At 39.1% G+C, this 22,891-nt stretch overlaps 1 protein-coding gene and 1 long non-coding RNA gene across 24 annotated transcripts in view; one reads left to right on the top strand and one right to left on the bottom strand.

The window, feature by feature from the left end:
- LOC127679301 (killer cell lectin-like receptor 5) overlaps nucleotides 1–22,891 on the top strand; it is a 403,713-nt gene that overhangs the window by 252,193 nt on the left and 128,629 nt on the right. The window contains exons 1-4 of one of the 23 annotated variants that reach the window (XM_052175062.1): nucleotides 15,428–15,527; nucleotides 19,296–19,432; nucleotides 20,859–20,948; nucleotides 21,849–22,070. The exons of 19 other annotated variants lie outside the window; for them this stretch is intronic. In XM_052175062.1, coding sequence (XP_052031022.1) covers nucleotides 19,321–19,432; nucleotides 20,859–20,948; nucleotides 21,849–22,070 — 424 coding nt within the window. In that variant the 5' untranslated portion in view covers nucleotides 15,428–15,527; nucleotides 19,296–19,320. Of the gene's footprint in view, nucleotides 1–15,427; nucleotides 15,528–19,224; nucleotides 19,433–20,858; nucleotides 20,949–21,848; nucleotides 22,071–22,891 lie in introns of those variants that run through there. 3 more of the 23 variants (XM_052175061.1, XM_052175067.1, XM_052175068.1) reach the window with 3 other exon arrangements.
- The window catches only part of LOC127679316 (uncharacterized), an 83,695-nt gene that overhangs the window by 6,668 nt on the left and 54,136 nt on the right, over nucleotides 1–22,891 (bottom strand). The gene's annotated exons all lie outside the window — the stretch shown is intronic.

Genomic DNA, 22,891 nt, shown 5'->3' with positions numbered 1-22,891 from the left:
AGTTTTCATTAAAATAACTTATGTAACTGACATTCGTTTTGACATAATTGAATTACTAGTTAGAAATCACTTAAAAAATGAACTTGGAAAGATTGAAGGGATGGAAAACAGGACAGCAGAAAACTGACATAGGATTTCTGGGACCTGATATATTTGCTCCTTTTCCACAAAAGTATTACTCCAAAGACATTTTATCATAAGATGTGTTATTTGCTTTATAAAAGTCCTTCAAACTTGCTTTCTCCAAACAGTTACTGGACTATATTATCCTATACTATCAAAGGAGAATAGTAATGGATTGGCTATGGCCCATCCTAACTGTGAGTTTCCTGAACCTTTCACACTCTCACACTAGTACAGAGGTTGGGAGGCTTGTAGACAAAGCTTTTTTTTTTTTTTTTCTCATTTCACATGGCTTTCATCATTTTCTTTTTGTTGGTGTTTTTTTATTTTTTAATTTATTGATATATTTATTTACATTTCAAATGATTTCCCCTTTTCTGGACCCTCACTCCCCGAAAGTCCCATCAGTCCCCTTCCCTCCCCCTGTTTTCCCACCCAACCCTTCCCACTTCCCTGTTCTGATTTTGCTCTATACTGCTTCACTGAGTCTTTTCAGAACAAGGGGCCACACCTCCGTTCTTCTTGTACCTCATTTGATGTGTGGATTATGTTTTGGGTATTCCAGTTTTCTAGGTTAATATCCACTTATTAGTGAGTGCATACCATGATTCACCTTTTGAGTCTGGGTTACCTCACTTAGTATGATGTTCTCTAGCTCCATCCATTTGCCTAAGAATTTCATGAATTCATTGTTTCTAATGGCTGAATAGTACTCCATTGTGTAGATATACCACATTTTTTGTATCCACTCTTCTGTTGAGGGATACCTGGGTTCTTTCCAGCATCTGACAATTATAAATAGGGCTGCTATGAACATAGTAGAGCATGTATCCTTATTACATGGTGGGGAATCCTCTGGGTATATGCCCAGGAGTGGTATAGCAGGATCTTCTGGAAGTGAGGTGCCCAGTTTTCAGAGGAACCGCCAGACTGATTGCCAGAGTGGTTGTACCAATTTGCAACCCCACCAGCAGTGGAGGAGTGTTCCTCTTTCTCCACATCCTCTCCAACACCTGCTGTCTCCTGAATTTTTAATCTTAGCCATTCTGACTGGTGTAAGGTGAAATCTCAGGGTTGTTTTGATTTGCATTTCCCTAATGACTAATGAAGTTGAGCATTTTTTAAGGTGTTTCTCTGCCATCCAAAGTTCTTCAGGTGAGAATTCTTTGTTTAACTCTGTACCCCATTTTTTAATAGGGTTGTTTGGTTTTCTGGAGTCTGACTTCTTGAGTTCTTTATATATATTGGATATTAGCCCTCTATCTGATGTAGGATTGGTGAAGATCTTTTTCCAATTTTTTGGTTGCCGATTTGTCCTTTTGATGGTGTCCTTTGCCGTACAGAAACTTTGTAATTTTATGAGGTCCCATTTGTCAATTCTTGATCTTAGAGCATATGCTATTGGTGTTCTGTTCAGAAACTTTCTCCCTATACCGATGTCCTCAAGGGTCTTCCCCAGTTTCTTTTCTATTAGCTTCAGAGTGTCTGGCTTTATGTGGAGGTCCTTGATCCATTTGGATTTGAGCTTAGTACAAGGAGACAAGGATGGATCAATTCGCATTCTTCTGCATGCTGACCTCCAGTTGAACCAGCACCATTTGTTGAAAAGGCTATCTTTTTTCCATTGGATGATTTCAGCCCCTTTGTCGAGGATCAAGTGGCCATAGGTGTGTGGGTTCATTTCTGGATCTTCAATCCTGTTCCATTCATCTGCCTGCCGGTCACTGTACCAATACCATGCAGTTTTTTTTTGTTTTTTTGTTTTGTTTTGTTTTTTTTTTATTCGATATAATTTATTTACATTTCAAATGATTTCCCCTTTTCTAGCCCCCCCCCACTCCCCGAAAGTCCCGTAAGCCCCCTTCTCTTCCCCTGTCCTCCCTCCCACCCCTTCCCAGTTCCCCGTTCTGGTTTTGCCAAATACTGTTTCACTGAGTCTTTCCAGAACCAGGGACCACTCCTGCTTTCTTCTTGTATCTCATTTGATGTGTGGATTATGTTTTGGGTATTCCAGTTTTCTAGGTTAATAACCACTTATTAGTGAGTGCATACCATGATTCACCTTTTGAGTCTGGGTTACCTCACTTAGTATGATGTTCTCTAGCTCCATCCATTTGCCTAAGAATTTCATGAATTCATTGTTTCTAATGGCTGAATAGTACTCCATTGTGTAGATATACCACATTTTTTGTATCCACTCTTCTGTTGAGGGATACCTGGGTTCTTTCCAGCATCTGGCAATTATAAATAGGGCTGCTATGAGCATAGTAGAGCATGTATCCTTATTACATGGTGGGGAATCCTCTGGGTATATGCCCAGGAGTGGTATAGCAGGATCTTCTGGAAGTGAGGTGCCCAGTTTTCGGAGGAACCGCCAGACTGCTTTCCAGAGTGGTTGTACCAATTTGCAACCCCACCAGCAGTGGAGGAGTGTTCATGACCTCAGCCTGTTGACCAAAGTTCTCCTGTATTTCTTTAAGAGATTTTTGTGTTTCGTCTTTCATGACCTCAGCCTATTGACCAAAGTTCTCCTGTATTTCTTTAAGTGTTTTTTGCATTTCCTCCTTGTTGGCTTTTACATTCTCCTGGATTTCTTTCAATGATTTTTGTGTTTCCCTTGCAAGGGCTTCTAACTTTTGATCCATTTTCTCCTGAATTTCTTTATGTATGTTCTTCATGTGTTCCTGTACCAGCATCATGACCAGTGATTTTAAATCCAAATCTTGTTTTACTGGTGTGATGGGGTATCCAGGACATGTTGGTAGAGGAGAATTGGGTTGAGATGTTGCCATATTGCCTTGATTTCTGTTAGTGACGTTCCTGCGTTTGCCTTTTGCCATCTAGTTCTCACTGGTGTTAGTTTATCTTGTCAGTGCTGGACACACCAGTGCAAGCTGCCCCTTCCCAGTTGGCCTCTGGTGCACAGCTTACCTCCTGCACTGCTTGTAGACAGTGTGCTGCTGCCCAGGCTGTTCCAATCCCAAAGCAGGCACCCTAAGGCTCCCGCTGGGGCCCGCTGGATTCACTGGAGCACACTGACTTCTCCCAGCTGGCCGCCCGGAAGCCCAGCTAGCCACTTGCAGGACTTGGAGATGTAATGCTGCCGCCCAGACTGATCTGGATCCGGAAGCGGAGAGAGTAGAGCTAAGGGCTTCTGCCTGAGGCCTTGCCCCAGATTGTGTCTGTGGACCAGATGGAGCCTGTGTGCACCCCCAGGGAGTGCTGAAGGTGTATGCTACTGTGACCTCCCCTGTGTTCCGCTCACTCCGCTGGGCAGCCGATCCGCCAACCGGGCTGTCGCACACAAGGTTAGCCTGGCCGCCCAGTCCCTGAGTCCAGGCAAAAGCCTGGGAGGCCAAGGTCTGAGCAAAGTTCCCCTAGGGCTATGACTGTTAATTGGGTCCGCCAGGTGACTAGGATGGCGGGCGTGCGCGCCCGCGCTCCCTGAAAGCGCCGGGAGAGTCTGCTTTGCTAACAATCACCTGGGCGGGTTGACTCACAGATGGCCCACCAAGCCGCCCAGTTCTTGGGGTCAGTCCTGTGCCTTTTGGGGCCTGGACCCCCGCTTTGTTAGCCTTAGGCTATGCCTGTTACAGGTCTGCCCGCCTGAGCTCTCTGTTGTCCTGCAGGCAAAATGGCGGTGGCGCGCTCGCAGGCCTGGGCAAAAAACCTCCTGGCTGGGTTGGCACCCCGATGGCCCCCCGACCCGCCCAGGGCCTGGGTGCAGGCCAACGCCCGTCAGGCTCAGACCACCGCGGTGTTGGCCTCGGATTATGTTTGTGTACCTCAGTCTGTCCGATCCCTGGAGTACGGAACCAAGATGGATGCACCTCTCCTGACTGGTGGGAGGCCGAGTTCTGAAGTGGCCTCTGTGCTGGAAAGGTGCTGCACAACTGCAGCTGCTTGCTGCCCGGCTGGTCAGCAAAGGTCAGTGGTCGTGGGCGCAGGGCCTAACTGGTCCCTGTGACGCCTTGGTTCCACTGCTGATGGCCCTTCAGCTGGAGCAGCCACTGCTGCCGCTGCCGCCGCCGCCGCCCCCAGAGATCTGGCTCTTAATGTGTTCTTGAATTCAGTTTATAAGAATTTTATAGAGTACTTTGGCATACACATTCATAAGCAAAATTTGCCTGAATTTCTCTTTCTGTTTTGGACCTTTGTATTGTTTGGGTATCAGAGTAACTGTGTTTCATAGAATTAATTCTGTAGCTTACCTTCTGTTTCTGTTTTCTGGAATAGTTTCAAGAGTGTTGGTAATAGTTCTTCTTTAACGGTCTGGTAGAATTCTGCACCATCCGGCTTTGGTTTTCCTTGTGGTTTAGCCTTTGTATATTTTTTTGGGAGCATTTTAATATCTCTTTCTATTTGAGTTTTGGGACTCTTTAAATCGTTTACCTGATCTTGGTGCATGTTATCTGTGAAGGTCAGAGGTAGGGAAAACATACATAAGGCAGTGTTTGAGCAAATATTAGACAAGGAAGAGGAATGGTCCATAAGGTATCTGCATAATAAACACAGGTCAGCACTGTGCATTCTAGGATAGAAAGGGCTCATACATTCTTTTGACTTCCTCTGCCCTGATTTTTTTCTGAGGTTTGTGGGTAGTGTGAGGGGACAGAATTGATCAAGATGTCCCCATAGAACCAAACATATTTTATCTTCTCTTCAGCACTTTGAGAGTTCTATAGCTCTGAACTGCCCACTTACTACTGCAAATAGAATATTCCTTGGCCCAGTTTGACAGCATACATATGAATGTCAACACTATAATTTGACCATCTAATCCCTTTGCAAAAAGACTGTAGGAAGTTCCTCTTAGGGCCTTTAACCTCCCTAATAATGGGTTTTTAACTGAGATTATAATATCAAACATGGTTTTTCTATGAGGAAAAGCAAGTGAGGATAGCAAGGTTACAAATCTTCAGAAAAACAACTTCTTTCTTGACTCCTAACAGACTCTTAAGCACATTGTTGTATAGGTAGTCAGGGAACAGACAAACTTACAAGATGTATTCATATGTCTAAAATATAAAAAATATCAGTATTGTTACAAATATTGTTTAGCAAAAGAAGGGTATTTTAACATAGGGATGCTCTTTCTATATAGCCTCTTTCCTCTCTCTTCCAAGCACTAGACTGACAGCCTTTTTCCATCATGAGTGAACAAGAGGTAAAAAATTTGTTTAGAGCATGTAGTACTATACACAGGCAGAGATGGGCAAGTAGTAACATTTCCAATAACATTCCATCAGGGGACAGAACGCCTGCACTTAGGTTAAGTGAACTTTGTGGACCTTGACTGTGCAACAGAACTTTTCCCTGATGTAGATGTGCTCATTATGACCAGACCTGAGGCTCCAGTAAGGAAATATGGTTGCCAGGAGGTTTTCGGTGCCACTACCAAAATTTTTCCAGTGGAAAGATGTAGAAACTGTGCCTCTCCTTACAATGACATCTTGCAATAAATGCAATTAGCAACTGTGAATCTAATTCATACTTCTTGTATTGAAAACTGGGTGAGCATCACTATGGGATGTGCAGAATGCTGCCATGGAAAATGAAGACATGTTCTGAAACTGACTTAACAGAGCAGAAGTCATCTTCCTGTCTACTAAATACAGCAGCTTGTGTCTCAAGAATGGTCACCCTTTGTTCCAAACCCCACAAAATAACTGTTTCTTTCCAGAATTACACACACAGAACGCAGGAAATAACAAACATACATTATCATCCTGAGATGGTACACTAGGATATGCCATTTTAAAGTCCCATTGCTTTGACATCACAAGAAAAAACTAGAATGCTGTAATGGGTTTCTGTCTGTTATTTGGTTGCTTAGTGGTCATTTTTTTCATGTAGAAGGATATTTTATAAAAAAATTTTATTTGATTAAAAATATAATTTCATATTTGATTAGTTGTCAATAAATTCATACAACTATCCATTCACTATATTATTCTATCTGTTTCTTATCTATCTATATCTATACCTATATCTATAACTGTATCTATCTCTATCTCTATCTCTATCTCTATCTCTATCTCTATCTCTGTCTCTATCTCTATATATCTCCTGTTTGTTTCCTGCCTCTGTCTCTCTCTCTCTCTCTCTCTCTCTCTCTCTCTCACACACACATACACAAACACATTTGTTCATAAGTTGAAATCACTTAGATACAAAAATATTCATAGAGACCAGCTACTTGCCATGGCTCAGACTTAAAACTTACAGGTACATGAGTTTGGGTGTATAGAAAATTTGAAGCCATTGTGGGCTAAAGCATGAGACTGTCTCATAAAGCACAATAATAATAATGATAGTATTAATAATAATAATAATAATAGTATCAATAGTAATAAGAAACTGTCCATAAATATTTTCTCCAAGGCCTGCCTCTACATCACATTTGGACACCTGATTCATGCCAGGTTTGAGATCCTGTCCTGACTTCCTATAATTGGGTTTGTGATGTGGAAGTGTAAGAAAATAATGCCTTTCCCCAAAGTTGCTTTTATCATGATGTTTCATAATTAAAAACATAATTAAGAGAACCATCAAATATTAACAGAGCAATTCTTTTACCACCTAAATTTCATTTCTGCCTCTTGTCCTTCTTAACTTGGGCCACATGAACAGACACATGATACATGTACCATAAATTAGTATGACCTATTCCAGTGTGCCCTATACTAAGTACAATTTGTGGTTGGATCCACATATCTCTGCACCTTTCAATAATTGTTACTATTAACATCTTTTTAGCTACTTTAAGCTTTCTTTGCAAATCAGGTGATTGCTTTTATTACTAAGCATCTTATTACACAAATATTCAAAAATATTTTCCCATTCATATGTGAGTATATGATGTGCTTATGAGTTTTGATAATTATGAATAAAGGTCTCATGCTAACTTGTGTGTAAGTCTCTGTGTGAACATATATTTAATACTTCTTTAGTAAACATTTAGAACTGTGATATCAGAATACCTATATTAAATCAACTTCATTTCACAAGGAACCTCTAGCACAGTTTTAATATCTTAATTCTCTGCAGTATGGGAAAATTCCCCTTTCCTCTCATCTTTGCCAATACTTGTTATCAATACTTAAAACATTTAACATTATGACTAATTGAGAAATTCTCATTATTCTAAGACCTAATGATACACACCACATTTTTAAGCACTTATTGGCCACTCACATGTTTTCTTTTGTCAAATATCTGTTCATATTTCTTCATCTCAGTAGAGATTGTAATTTTATTTATTTTTTGGTGGGTGTTATACAGAAGGAACTGAAGTGGTCAAGTGAGTTTCTTGAAGATGTGTGCCTGTTTCACATGTCTGTAATGGGTGAACCCTGGCCTGGCATGTCCTCAGGAGCTTTGTCCCAGGATTGCATCTTGCTGATGACAGGCCTTCTCATGTTTGTCATGACTGTATTCCTCATTATTTTGATATGGTGTGATTCAGAAAAAAAGTCCTTTTCTGTCAATAGTCTGTTATGATTAGTTCCGGTATATTAGCCTACCCTATTGGACAAATTTCATGCAGATCAGCATGAAGAAGAACTTTTATGAAATAATGCTGTTTAGATGAATTAATGATTTTATGTAATTCTTGATTTGATTCGAATAAGTTTAAGAATTAAGACAGTTGTTATAATATTTAATGTGAGAATCGAGAATAGAATGTGACCCCAACAAGCCTTTATCCTTTAGAAGCAGGTAAGATGTCCTAGAAAGAAAAATAGGCTTGGGACAGAGTTATGATTAAAAAAATATTCATTCTAGGTCAGGTCCAAGAATGAAGTTACTGCTGTGCATAATGATAAAACCATAAACATATAAAATTCTTTCTTTGAACTTATAATGAGCTTATAGATTGAAATGCCTATAAAACAACTGCTTTGAACTTACTGTCAACAAACTTGTTTTAACTTTCCCTCACGTAACATTTTATCTCTGAGGTAACTCTTTCTTCTATAGAGAAACATTGTCCTAGGAGATAAATGAAATGAAAGACCCAAATAAAGTTATTGCAGTCTTCTGTTCCCCCACCTGAAGATATTGGTGCCTAAATGATAGGAATTGACAAAATCTCAGCATAGAACATGTTGCTAATGTTGTGCCTCATTCATGAGGCCCCAAAAGACCACCCAGGACCTGGCTCTGATGCACTAGTCAACACAGATGCATCAGGGTGGGATGGTGAAGCAGCTTCAAGCCTCAGCAGGACAAGGGTTTATAGGAAATGGCTGTAAAGCAGGATGACTATTGTAAGCTGACAGGTGGGTGCTCTAAAGCAAAGCCATGCACAATAAAAATGATCTGAAAGTACACCTTAAACAATCAGACTTATATTGATTGGCTGTTGAGAAGAAGTAGATATGGAGTAACTCTAAGGTATGGGCCAAGGACAAGCCATACAGTCTTTTCGAGTACTTGGGTGCTGCTTGGGTTCAGCTATGGGCCAAGTTTTCAGGCACTTTGTTGTGGATTAAAAGTGGTAGCCCGCATCATCCAGGGTTCCAGCTGCTGGGCAAGGAAGACCCCGGAATTTTGACTACACGTACCCCATGCCCCAGGTGGGCATTGGGCTGTGGGAAGTTGCAGGACCCTTTGCAGGGGTAAGGAAGCACAGTCTGAAGTCCTTAGGGAACTTCTGGAGTCAGTCTGGGGGTCTGAAGGCAGAGATGACTTCTCACACAGAAGGCAGAGATGACTTTCTCAGTCGTGGACACTGAAGACACTGTTGGATGCCACAGAAGAGTTGGGTCTTGTGCGTTGAATCTAGCCTGGGGCCAAATGGAAAAGGATGGGGAGGAGAGCTCCCACAAAGTCCCAGGAGGAAAAGAGACCTTGGCTTGCTGGGCTGGACAGCTTGTCTTGGTGGAAGCTGCATCTGGAAGTGCTGAGAGACCTTCCTGCAGGGGATCCAGATGAGAAGAGGCAGTCCATGATTTTACAATGTTCATTGCTGGCAAAGAGTTGTGATGAATGAAACCATACACCACTTTCTCAGGGTAGGCCTGAGGCTAAATACCTTTTCCAGGGAGGAATGCCTGGGAAGAGGAGCAAAGAGGGTAGTAGAGGCAAAGAAAGGCAGAAAGAGAGAGTTAAAGTCTGGCAATAGCCACATGGAGAGAAGGGGGAAGGGACTGCAGAGTGCTGGGGAGCAAGAGGGTAACGGAGTTGTTCAAGAGTAAGAGGGGGGTACAAGCAGCCCCTTTTGTAGTGGACCAGGCCTACCTGGCTGTTGCCAGATAATTTTGAGGAAGAACATACCATGCTGTTGCCAGGTAACTGCCAGGGAAAAGTCCAGACAGAATTCCAGGGGCTTGGGGCATGGCCCTACATGGCTGATGGCCACAAAATTATGGAGAGTTGAGGTTTCCTGCCAGAAGTGCAGTGTCTGGGAGTGTGGCAAATGGCCTTCTGTCCCTTGAGGGAACACCAGTTGGGTCAATGAGGTTAAAACCTAGCTCAACCTGAATACAGGCTGCCTTTCACAGTCCCACTCTTTTTCTTTTAAAATGGAGCCTGGTCCCAAGATGAAGTACTGTTGGCCTCTCAACCAACATTCTGTAGTGGGTAGTAATTAAAAGAATGACACCCTGCCCAGCCTCTGCACCATTCCTTCCTAGTATCTGGTAAAGCATGACTCTCAAACTTGAAAAATTAACCAAATATATTTATGTATATAAAACTTCAATTACATAATACTAATTTACAATGATAAAGTATTATTCCAATATGTCTACCCTCTCCAAAAAACCAGAAACATGTCTGAAGCCATTTAGAAATCCCTGTCTCCTTCCCTGTTCCACTTGTCTGTCTGATCCACTGAGCCTTTTCCCCCTCTTTTCTTAGCTCCTCCTCCTCCTCTCTCCCCTCCAATCACTGCCTCAGTGTTAATGGATAGGAAATATCTTTCAGCAATATTCATTTTACTTAAACCATCACTGTAAGGAAAAAGTGAGGAAAAATTGTTTTGTTAATCAGGTATGTGCACAGTCATTGGAATTTCTGGAAGATAACCAATATGAGGTACTATAGACAAAAAAAAAAAAAAAAAATCAAGGGATGCACACAAATACGTATGTGTTAGTGAGTCTTCTCTAGCTAAGAAGAGAACCATGACCACACCATGACCACAGCAACTCCTACAAAGAAAAACATTTAAGTGCATGATGTGTAGAGTTTCAGAGATTTAGTCTATTTTCAATATGGCAAGAAGCATGACAGCATGCAGCCAGACACAGTACTGAAGAAGTAGCAGTAATGGTCCTTCTGGATTTACAGGAGAGAGAGAGTGGGAGAGAGAGAGAGACAGAGAGAGAGAGAGACAGAGAGAGAGAGAGAGAGAGAGAGAGAGAGAGAGAGAGAGAGAGAGAGAGAGAGAGAGAAGTGTTATGAAGCTTACAATATTTTTGTGTTGTAAAAATTCTACCCTAAAAGGTAGAATTTTGGCTAGCCAGGACCAGCCAGAACTCCCAGGGAAGAGGTGATTCAGCCATCCTTTCTCTTGGCTGGTGTCTACTCCAAGTGTCCCTCACCTCAGCCTGGGACAGGAAGAACTGCAAGTTTCTGTGAAATAATGATGTACTGAGGACTGAGTGTCTGACGAGAATGTTTAAATGTGTGACTAGAACTGTGCAACAATGTTCATTTTATTTAAACCATCACTGTAAGGAAAAAGTGAGGGTGGGTGCAGAGTTGTGGTTTCTTGATTAAAGAGGTTTTTTTTAGCAGAGAATCCAGGTAAATGAATATATATGTGTGTGTCTTTCTGGGTATTTTTTGGCAAAAAATTGAACTTAAAAGGAACATTTCAAGAAAACAAAAACATTCATCATATTTTAACTGATCTGTTTTATAGGTGATTCTGGGGATTGATACTTAATGTTTTGTGCAACTGTTTGGCTAAAGAAACACAGTTGGAATGTGTATCAATTCTGTATGATGCTATTTTATTTTTTAGTGCTAATTGTGTTTATTAAGAGTTCAATTTTTTTTAATAAGCTCAAGCTTAGTTTTCGTGTTGCTATGGGCATCCTCATACCGCTATCCAAAGCCCAAAACTGAGTATTCTGTGTTTCTGTTAATTACCTTCCTCCTTTATCAACCACAATGGTAGGCACTTCATTTCTGCTAATGTTTTGATCACAGTAGTGAACAAAATACATCTAGACTTCTTGCTAACAGTATTTTCATGATGTTAGAGGAGGCAAACAATATGTAGAAAGCACAAAATAGTGTGCCCTGCACATGTGCTATAAGCCCTGGTAGTAAAAATGACACCCACTCAGCACAGATAATAATGTCAAACAATTTCAACACCATTAATATTTCCATGGACAGTTGACATAAACCTCCTTAGATTTGAGTAGGGAACATGATTTTGTATAACAGCAATGATTGAGAGCTGTAGATGTGTCAGTTTCTAACTTTTGCTCATATACACTCCCTGTTCTGTCCTTCCAAACACCTGCACTCTTTGAAATGATCAGGTAGAAATTTAATTCATTTTGTATCTTAGAGAACCTTCTCGAGGCTAGAAGGCTCAAAACACAAACAAACAAACCAAAACCGAAACCAAAAACTTGTAATCTATGAGGTCCTGACTATATTCCTTACCATACTTACTCAAAACCTAGGAAGTAAGTGACATACACAGGATGATCTCCTGAAGACACAGGCTTAAAGATTCAGAGCTTTGTTCAGATTTATATGCTATGCAAGGACTAGAGTGTTGCACTATAAATAACAATGCTTAATGTTGAATGCAATTTACTATCCATTTACCAGGTTATAATTAAAGACATTATTTAAAGCTTTTTATAGTGATACACACCTTTAATTGCAGTACCTGGTAAACAGTGTCAGACAATCCCTACTGTTTTGAAGCCAACCAAGTCATATGATGAGTTCTGGGCCAGCCCGAGATAAACAGTGAAACCCTCTCTCAGACACAACAAAACAAAATGCTATTTTTTATCTAAACTTTCAGAGAAACCTGTTGTCTATTGCTCTTTTTTCTGCTCCATCAAGAGAATTGCCTGTACTCAGGTGAGGTCACATGAAATCGTAATTAGTCAGATAACACTAGAACCAGTGATTTGGCAGTGGAAAGATGGGGCATGGATGAAAGATTTAGAGGGGGAGAAGTGGAAGAAGGAGAAACAGAGACAGAAGACAGAGTAAATGGAGGAAAAGAAAATGAACCAAAACCACATGGCCTGGACAGGCCAAAATCAGCTAGGGATTTCATAAATGGAAAAGGAGTAGTATAGGGTACATTGGCCTGATATAAGTGTGCAGCTTATATCAATTGAGTTTTGTGTTACTAGTGAGGACATTTTGGGGTTGTAATTAACCTTTATAAATCTGGAGGGTAAATTACAAGTCTCTGGTGGTTTCATTTTAGAGTACTAAGGGAATCTGAGCTAGCAGTTAGTCACAGTGGGTGATTGGCCTGAGAAGATTGAAGCTCTGGGCAGCATCTGCCTACTGGAATCATGGGGGAAAAAGCCTCATTGGGGCTACCCGTTGGGTGGAGAGACCACTAATTCTGGTGATTAGCAGGTTTACTTGTTTTGCTATGTTATGTATTTTTCCCTACATGCTAAAGCAACCTTGTGAAGAAATGGCTCTTCTGATTTTTGTGGTCAAAGAATTTGTGAATGATTGGTCTTACATCAAGTCACAGGATCGTGGGTTGGTGTTTCCATTCATATCACTCAAGATCCAAGATTCTTGCTTTGTGGGAAGCTAAAACACAAAGTCGTCTCACTGTTCATTGTATCCATATACGGTATACACTTAAATGATGTATTTGGAGCATAGGTCAAGGGTTATTTATAGAGTGTCCTTAAGTAAGTCAGCTGACTTCTTCAGAGTCTTTCCTGTGGCAAGCTGAGATAGCACAAGTATCTGCCTGTACTGGGACACTGTGACCACTTTCTTCTACACTGATATACCTCCAATCTACTTCCTATGTCCTCCAAGTGTGTGTGTGTGTGTGTGTGTGTGTGTGTGCGTGTGCGTGTGCGTGTGCGTGTGTGTGTGTGTGTGTGTGTGTGTGTGTGTGTGTGTCTGTGTGTGTCTAGGCTAGAAATAGAGTGATTCTCCCAGAGCAAAGGAGTCAAGAGAAGAGACTAGATAGAGTTATAGAGGAGTCATCCACACTGCACTCATGGGAAATTTTTTACACTATTGTGATGATATAATGTCTGTAATATGTTCCAGATGTCCTCAGGTGTATGATAATGCACACATGAATGGTCACTCAGAGTTAGCTGGGTAAAAATACCAAAACCATGACTTTCAAGATTTCTCAGTGTGTAAAAGCTCTGGCCACACAAGCCTAATGATATGCCCAAAGTTGAACCATTTAATTCTCAGTAGAAGAGGAGGACAAACTCACTAAAGTTGTCCTTTGACCACCATGTATACCACGTGGCTTGTATGAAATCAAACCTTTTCTCTTTACCTCTTTCTGTTTTCTCTCTCTCTCTCTCTCTCTCTCTCTCTCTCTCTCTCTCTCTCTCTCTCTCTCACACACACACACACACACACACACACACATATACATGAAATGATAATGATCAATATACAACTTGTTTTTTTTTTCTTTAAGTATATAAATGGATCAATTTTAGGATATAGAACCTGGTCATATAAAACAAAGGCAATAAAATATAATGGTAAGACTTGAGTAGACTAAGAAATGGGATAAAACCTTGGAGAATGGAGTGAAAAAAATAAGGATGCTTCTGAGCACTGATGAATAAAGGCTGGCTAGAAGTTAGTAATGGAGGAGAAAATTAGCAGGTTCCCCTCCGACATTAGGCATCAGGCTTGTCAGTGCATCTTCAGTTCCTCTTCTAGTCTTCAGTCATCCACCATTTCCCAGTGCTTGGTTAATCACTGTCACCTGATTTGAAGAACAATTTAAATGGATTTCATCAAAAACAAGCCAGTCGTTTGGAAGATCTACACTCAAATGAAAGTACTGTGTAGTGAGAGACATGAATATATTCTGAAAAGGATGAGCTCATGGCAAGAGACTATTTAAAACAAATAGTGTTTTACATACTCTCTTTATTCTATTAGTATCATCATTGTTTTGTTACTGCCATTGTCATTTGAATTATTATTGTTGTTATTATCATTATTGTGTTGTATGAAGTCAAGCCTTCATACATGCTGTACCCTGCAATGTACCCTTAATCCTAGTGAAGTGTATAAATACTCAGCATATGTATCCTAAACGTGTCATGCACAAAAAGAGGTTTGAATTAAGAGCTATTAATGTAAAACCTAGCTTTTACCTTGAAAGAAATAAATGATAGTATATACTGGAACCATTTTCAGCTTGCATGACTCCATGTTCCAATGCAGAAGCAATTTCAGAATGTTTTTGAGGCCTAAAGAAACTAGAAAGTAATAAATCAAGGCATTTTCAACATACTTTGCTGGATATATCAGAGAAGTGGTTGCATCAAGATGGGGTAAGCTCTTCTATAGGTCATCAGAGGGCATTCTTAGCCTTCAAGTTGGTGCAAGTTAGTGGTCTTCTATGTTCATAGATTTCATGAAAAATTTTAAATATTAGTCACAGGATGTTAGTTCTGACACAGGTTATTAAAGGACTAAAGGTAGCCTTGGTAAAGCAATTACTCCCTAGGCCCACACCATTACAATGTCCCCACAATTCAAAAACAAATCAGCAGAACAAAACCAAACTGGGGCCTGAGTCTGTAGCTCAGGGGAAGTATATTTAATGACTATGCTTATTGCTTAGATTCAATTTCCCAGAATCATGTGGGAACCACTCCATATGGAGTGACATCAATGTTCACTGTAAACATTATCAATGATTACAAAGAGTGTAAAGGAAGAAGTTACCAGTGGAAATGTGAGTACTTGAAAGGTATTCCTAATGCATACATCGCTGTAATTCACATAATTAAAATCAAGAAGTAAATTAAAAAATAGTAACATAAGAGTAAATTTCCTATAGACTTTTACAAAACTGTACAGAGGAATGTCAGTCCCTCTTTATTCTAGTAGATTTGCTAAAGACACAGGTTTTGCTCTCTCTGTGGAATTGTTCATCGTCTCCTTCTTCAAATATCAAATATGGAAATTATTTTTGCAGCATCTTGCACAATATGATTCCTCTTGCCTTTGCTCTCAGAGTTAGGTTTCATTAAGCAATTTCCTCTTTTGCTTTGGTCAAGGGGAGGGGCAGAAAATTATGAGGTTGATTAGAGCTTAGAGGAAATTTAGTTCTACCTTTCCTCTTGGAGTCTCTTATGGAACACAGACCAGGACAGACCAACTTTTCCCCCAATTGGGACATCAATTGACTACAACAGAATCACTTTGGGGTAGAGACACAGGTAACAGTTTTTCTTACTTCTTTTAGGTCAACTCTGATAGCATGTGAACACTGTTAATTTTGTACTGGTTATTTTCTTTTTCAGAATATGCTAAGAATTGTGTGCTAAGAAAGCAAGGTAGAGGAATCTATGGAGCTCATGACTCTAACTTCATTAAATGTTTATGTATTACCTACCTATAAGATGTTATGATAGAATCCAGTTGAGTTGGGTCAGTGTGTAAATGTACCTGCTACACAAGCTGGACTAAATGTCTGAATTTGATTCCTGGAACTCAAATTAAGATAGAGTGAGAGAACTCACTTTAAAATATTTTCATTTGGTCTTCTGGACACATACATGTTGGCTTGGGCATGGTCATCCCAAGAGCAATAATAATAAACAACAATTTTTATAAAAAATCGGGAATTGAAGAACTCTTTACTTCTCTAGAAGAAATAAGGCAGAAGGTGAATCACTTCAGAAAATTTCATAAATTATAAAACTAGAGAAGAATCCTGTAAAATGTGCAGCTTGTTGTCTATTTTATCTGCTAGTAACCATCTCAGTTATTAATGCAGCAGTAATGTCAGTTAGAAATACTGTTTACTAATACATTGATGCTTATTATCAAACTGTATGCTTTATTGGCATTGCCGCAAGTATGCTGCATTGTGACTAAATTTAATTTTATATACCCTCGTCCTGCAACAACATGTATGAGTATATTACACATGACATGATTATATACATGGAATCATTTGAGATTAGACCTTCATATTGTATCTCTATACCACTCTCTGTTGTAACCCACACTCCACCAAAAAATGCCCCCTTTCTACTTTCCAGGCTGATGAAGTCACAAAAGTTTACACATCATTTCTGAAGAATTTTAGCCAGGAGCCTCAGATGACAGAGAATATATATTATTGCCTTTCTGTGCCTGGATTATCCTACTCAGTATGATCTTTTCTAGTTAATTCCACTTACCATGTCCAAGCATGGAGAGAAATGTGTAGACTAGATCTGGATAGAAAGGTTAGACATACCAGCAGATGGGATCTTCAATGCAAGAGATATTTATATGTCTTGGATCACCTGTAGTATGTACCTTTAAATATTCTTTTGAAGGTAGTATCTGGGAAACTCTGTGAGTCATGTATAAATAAAAAGACTGAAAGAACATCATATATTAGTCATGTGTTTATCAAAATGGGTAAAGAGTTTTAAAATAAATTTTTACTATTCTTACATCTTTGACTCTTTGCTTTTTGGAAAGATTGCTTAAAGTTTTTCAATGACTTTCAGCGGTACCAATTTTAACTATCATTTTATATAATAAATATTTTGAACCAACAGGCAGTGTCAATATTATATCATTATTAATAAAATTTTTAATTCTTTCCAAAGTTCCTAAAAAATTTTCTGTGACCATTAGATATAAAAATAACTTTTACACAAATTTGTAAAGAATTCTCTTATACTGGAAATCATGTCCAATGCATGTCAGGATGTTTGGAATATTAAGTGATTAGTCAGAACCCACCATTTCAGAGTCCTCTGCATCATTAGATACAGGTGACTTCCTAAAAGTTGATATATCAACTTCTTATTTTGAAATCACCCAAGAACACATTTTTGTTTTGCAGATAAGTATTTTATTTATGTATTTATTTGATATATTTATATACATTTCAAATAATTTCCCATTTCCTGGATGCCCCTCCCTGAAAATCCCATAAGCCCTCCTCCTTCCCCAATTCACCAATCAACCCCTTCCCACTTCCTTGTCTTTGTGTTCCCCTACACTGCACTGAACCTTTCCAGGACCAGGGGCCCCTCCTTCCTTCTTCTTGGGCATCATTTGGTATGTGAATTGTTTCTTGGGTATTCCAAGCTTCTGGGTTAATATTCACTTATAAGTGAGTGCATAGGATGTGTGCTCTTTTGTGACTGGGTCACCTCACCCAGGATGACATTTTCCAGTTCAAACCACTTGCCTAACAATTTCATGAATTCATTGTTTTTAATAGCTGAGTAGTATTCCATACAGTAAACATACCACATTTTCTGTATCCATTTCTCGACTGAGGGACATCTGGGTTCTTTCCAGCTTCTGGCTATTATAAATTGGACTGCTATTAACACAGTGGTATATGTATCCTTACTACATGCTAGGGAATCCTCTAGTTATATGCCCACGTGTGGTATAGTCTTGTCCTTCAATAGTATTATGCCAAGTTTACTGAGGAACCACCAGACTGATATCCAGAGTGTTTGTTCCAGCTTCCAACCCCATCAGCAGTGGAGGAGTGTTCCTCTTTATCCACATCCTTTCCAGTATCTGTTTTCTCCTGAGTTTTTGGTCTTAGCCATTCTGACTGGTGTGAGGTGAAATCTTGTACAGAGCCATATTTGGGAGTCATACCATGTGGTAGGAACTTGACATTGGCCAAGGATAATCCCTGGCTTCTGGCAGGAATCTGCCACTTGGGCATAAGAGGGAAGCAGGTTAAGGCAGGAACCTTAACCTACTTATTTTTATCCTTGGGTGGAGTGCAAAGAGAGCACTTGACAATGGTCAAGGATAACTTCTCCCCCTAGCCAAGATACTGCTCCATCCTAGGGTGGAGTGAAGGTGAAGCTCATTGTTACTCCAGGTCTATGGATTCCTGAATTAAGCAGGTGACCCACCCAGCTGCAAGAGCAATTGAGACAAGGACCTCCAGGAGAAGCTAGACAACTTCCACCTGAACTAAGCCTGGAGTCTGAGGGGAAGGGTCTGCCCAAACTGTTAAAAGGTCTGACCAACATTAAAGTTTCGGCCTCGAAACTTCTTTGTTTTCGCCCCTTCCCAATCTATCCCTCAGCATCTGTTCCAGCAACCCAGTTCGTAATAGCTGCAGGCAGTTATGAAATACATCAAAATCTCAGGGTTGTTTTGATTTACATTTCCCTCTTGACTAAGGATGGTGAACATTTGTTTAGGTACTTCTCAGTCATTCAGTATTCCTCAGGTGAAAATTCTTTGTTTAGCACTGTACCCCATTTTTAATAGGGTTATTTGGCTCTCTGGAATCTACTTTCTTGAGTTCTTTGTATATATTGGATATTATCATTTTGTCCGGTGTAGAGTTGGTAAAGTACTTTTCCCAATTTGTTGGTTGCCATTTTGTCATTTTGACAATGTCCTTTGCCTTACAGAAACATTGTAATTTTATGAGGTTCCATTTGTCAATTTTTGACATTAGAGCATAAGCTGTTGGTGTTATATTCAAAAAATTTTCCTCTCTGCCCATGGGCTCAAGGTTCTTCCCCAGTTACTTTTCTATTAGGTTCAGTGTGTCTGGTTTTATGTGTAGGTCCTTGATCCACTTGGACTTGAACTTAGTACAATGAGAGAAGAATGGATTGATTTGCATTCTTCTGCATGCTAGTTCCCAATTGAACCAGCACCATTTGTTGAAAAGGCTATCTTTTTTTCTACTGGATGGTTTTAGCTTCTTTGCCAAAGATCAAGTGACCATAGGTGTGTGGGTTCATATCTTGGTCTTCAATTCTATTCCATTTATCTACTTGCCTGCCACTGTACCAATACCTTGCAGTTTTTAACACTATTGCTCTGGAGTACTGCTTGAGGTCAGGGACATTGGTTCCCCCAGAAGTTCTTTTACTGTTGAGAATAGTTTTAGCTATCCTGGGTTTTTTGTTATTCCAGATGAATTTGAGAATTGCTCTTCTAACTCTCTGATGAATTCATCTGGAATAACCTAGAACACATTTTAACAGAGAACATACTTTACACACTACCAAGATGAGTGAGCAAGAGGTCACTTTCTCAATTCTGCGATTTCATAAGTCAACAGATTTGCTGAAGCAAATGAGACCTGAGGAGACTCTGGGGTCCAGAAAAGTTCACCAGAGAGGTAAGTGCTCTAAGTGTCAAAAATCACACGTTTAAATGCCCTTTAAACTACTAACAAACTAAAAATATCTGGCAGCCTTTTATTGAATCTACAATGTTCCATTTCATTTGAGCATGATTATGCACAAGGGTGGGGGTGAAGAAATGTGTATAAATTGTAGTGTATTCATGTACAAAATTGTTGAAATTAAGCTTAAAAATAACGTAATAAAGTTTTCAAATTATAAAACAGAAAAAAAAATAGAACCCTACTTAAACATTTTAGTTGTTACCTGGCAACTGAAGAAGACTGATGGCCAGAGTAGTAAAATGGGAGTCTATAGACAAAAAGCACAAAATCCTTCTTGAAAATCAAGATGATATAAGAAATCTTAGGGATTTTAAAAATATATTCAGTATAATAAAGAAGAATTCAGAACAGTTAAAAACTAATAGAAAAACTAGAGTCTGAAAAAACACCAAATGTTCTAGGCAAACAAAATCCTAAGAAAATGAAACTTATGATTTAGAAATAATTATTTCACTCTTGAAGAAATAGTTTAAAATGCCATAAATATCTCCAACATCTAATGGAACAAGGCATCAAAAATTGTCCATCAGAAGAGGAAATTTCTGATGTGAACAGGAATAAATGTGCACAGGAAGAGATAGGGGAAGAGAATATTAGTTGGTGTGGGAATGGCTAATCCCCACTGTACGTTCCTGAAAATGTCAAAGAATAACTTGTTTATTGATGAAAAGAGAAAATTTTGCTTTTGACTTGAATATAAGTACTCAGTACCCAGCTATACCCCAAGCTGAGATCTTTTGCTTCTTTTATGGAATGGTGATCAGAAGCATGACTTTCAGATTGAAAATGCCTTAGGTACACAAAAATATTTACTATTATATAGAACAAACACTACCTTACAGGGAAAAAGAGATAGTTCACTTATCAGACCTTTACAAGATGGGGATGTATCAGTTCTAGAGGAGTTACAGTTCCCTACAAGTTCTCAAGAACGTCCATCACTGTTTCCTTCTTCTCCACCCTCAGTTATCCTCTTTGCTGAAATGCATGCTCCAGTTTGGTATCTTGTACTTAGATTGTAGTTTTGCCTCCAAAGCCCTCTGTAGAATGTACACCTATTCCTGTATAACTGGGTAAGGGCATATTTTTGTCATTCAACTTCTTCTAGGTTGAATCAGGAGTATTCACAATATAAAGCCAAAGCTGAAATGGGTTCAAATTCCTTCACACATGTAGGAATACTACAATGTGTCCATTTTTGGTAGATATATACAATTTTGACATTACTGTTTCAATAACTTTGCTCCATAGACTTGTACAAAATTTCCCCTTGTTTCCATGCTACACAATTTATAATTAGTATCTAGGTGTGCTCTTTCATGTTGATGATTTTATTGCTTTGTTTTGTTGATTTAAGAATGTTCAGTCCCATGGCAGCTCATTGTGATAACTCTTGGAATCCTCTGTTCACTTCGGCTGGTAATTGTTGCAGTGTTGATGACAAACAGTGAGTAAATGAGATACATCTTCTTTGATCTTCTGTCTAAAGAATAGCTGTAGATAGGAACTGTGAAGTTGCACACTGTCCATCATCCTGCCTATAATAAAGGGATGATCCAGAATCTCTGGACTTTAATGTTTTTCCCTGACTTCTTGCAATGTCCTGTTCCCTTACATAACTAATCTGTCAGACCTGGGACTATTGTTAGTTGCCTTGTTCCTTATTATTCTTGGTTATGTTTGTTCTAAGGAGTTGTTGATAACCTGCTTTTTTAACTCAAGTATTTGTGAACTTACGTAAATATTCTGAGATAAACAGTGGTACAAAAAATGATGACCTTCCTTTCATTTTGCCGCAGCATATATTGAGTCCATGGTTAAGCAAAAAGGCACCTGTATAAAGCCATGAAATTTTAAAATTTTAATCCAACTTTATTGGATTCCTTCACACATATACAGACTATCACTTCCAGGCTATGCTTAAACACAGATATATATGTGGATATTTTGATTTTCTTATGCTCCAATAACAATTGTGCCATTTCTTATCATTTTTTAGCTCAAATTTTGATTGTGGGTTATGCATTTGCTACATATTTTACTTAGGTATTTGTTTGTAAATGTGTGATGTAAAAATTAAGAAACAGGTAGTTACTTCCAACATAAAGAATATTCCACTGCAATTTTATTCAGCTGCTTTATTTACTTTATATTCAACTTACCTATAGGGAATATTGGTGTTACTATTTGTACAGTGAGTTAATTGAAGTGCTGATTTACAAAGCTTAATGAAGGAACTCAAGTATTGACATGTATTGGCCATCAACATGAAGTTTTTTTCTGTAATCATAAATTTCAATAAACTCGTTATGAGCATTTTTGATGTTATGTCTGCTACTAACTTTAGTTTTTCAGAATAATCAAGAAAAACATGAACTGCAGGAAACACTAAACAACCTTCGCCATAACTACAGCACCATGCAAAATGAAAGCTATTTAAAGGAAGAGATGCTGGCAAATGTGTCTATAGAATGTGATTCCTACAAAAATCTTCTAGACACCCTCAACAGACAACAGAACAGATGCCACGGGGAAACCAAGATCGTTTTGGATTGCTTAGAGCGCAGAGGTGAGGGGGGGGGAATCTTGAAAAGATAATTCCATTATTTTCTATTGTTTTTTCCCTTCCACAGCTTTGAAGTCAAGTATCACTTATGATGCTGTTGATGTGTGAGTTAATGATCTGGGGGTTCTTTAACTTTTCTCAGGTCCTAGAAGCCTGGTAATCACAGTTTTGTGCTAGGAGAATCTTATAGTTGATAGAACTTAGGGAACTTTGTGGCTCCTACTGGTCCCAGAAGAATGAATCACAAGTCATAATCCCCCAAAATGCAGATCCTTGTGCTATATTGTAAAATCTGAATCTCTAACTTTGTTGCTGATAGAATGTGGCAGCTTTTAGTAAGAGTGCATCTACCAAATACTTACTCTAAAATGAACATTTATATGGATTCAGTAACAAAATTTATTATGTGTGTGTATGTATGTGTGTGTGTGTGTGTGTGTGTGTGTGTGTGTGTGTTTGTTCTCCATCTGACTTGTTTTGAGAGAGTTGGCCTGTTTGACACAAAGGAACCCTCCCTGGAGCAGACATGGGGTCTCACCATGCTGTGCACACATTGTAACTCTGTCAGTAACACAGTGAATTAGGCTTGAAAGATGAAAATGTCAAGTGTCACAAGGAACCTTTCTTGCCTTTCATCCTTACTGGTGATCTTTAACTGACACGGTTTATCAATTTTCATTAAACATTTTCTTCAGGATTTAAAGTTTACAAATACTCTTGTATATAATCTCACTGGGCTATGTTAATATTGGTTAATGACCAGCATTATGCAAGGACTATTATCATTAAAATAGCTACATTATAAAATATTTGACAGGAAATGA

The sequence above is a fragment of the Apodemus sylvaticus genome, chromosome 2 (genome assembly GCF_947179515.1).
Source record: "Apodemus sylvaticus chromosome 2, mApoSyl1.1, whole genome shotgun sequence".
NCBI lineage: Eukaryota > Metazoa > Chordata > Mammalia > Rodentia > Muridae > Apodemus > Apodemus sylvaticus.
Note: the sequence above shows the minus strand (reverse complement) of the source record. Positions and strands in the feature narration are given on the sequence as shown.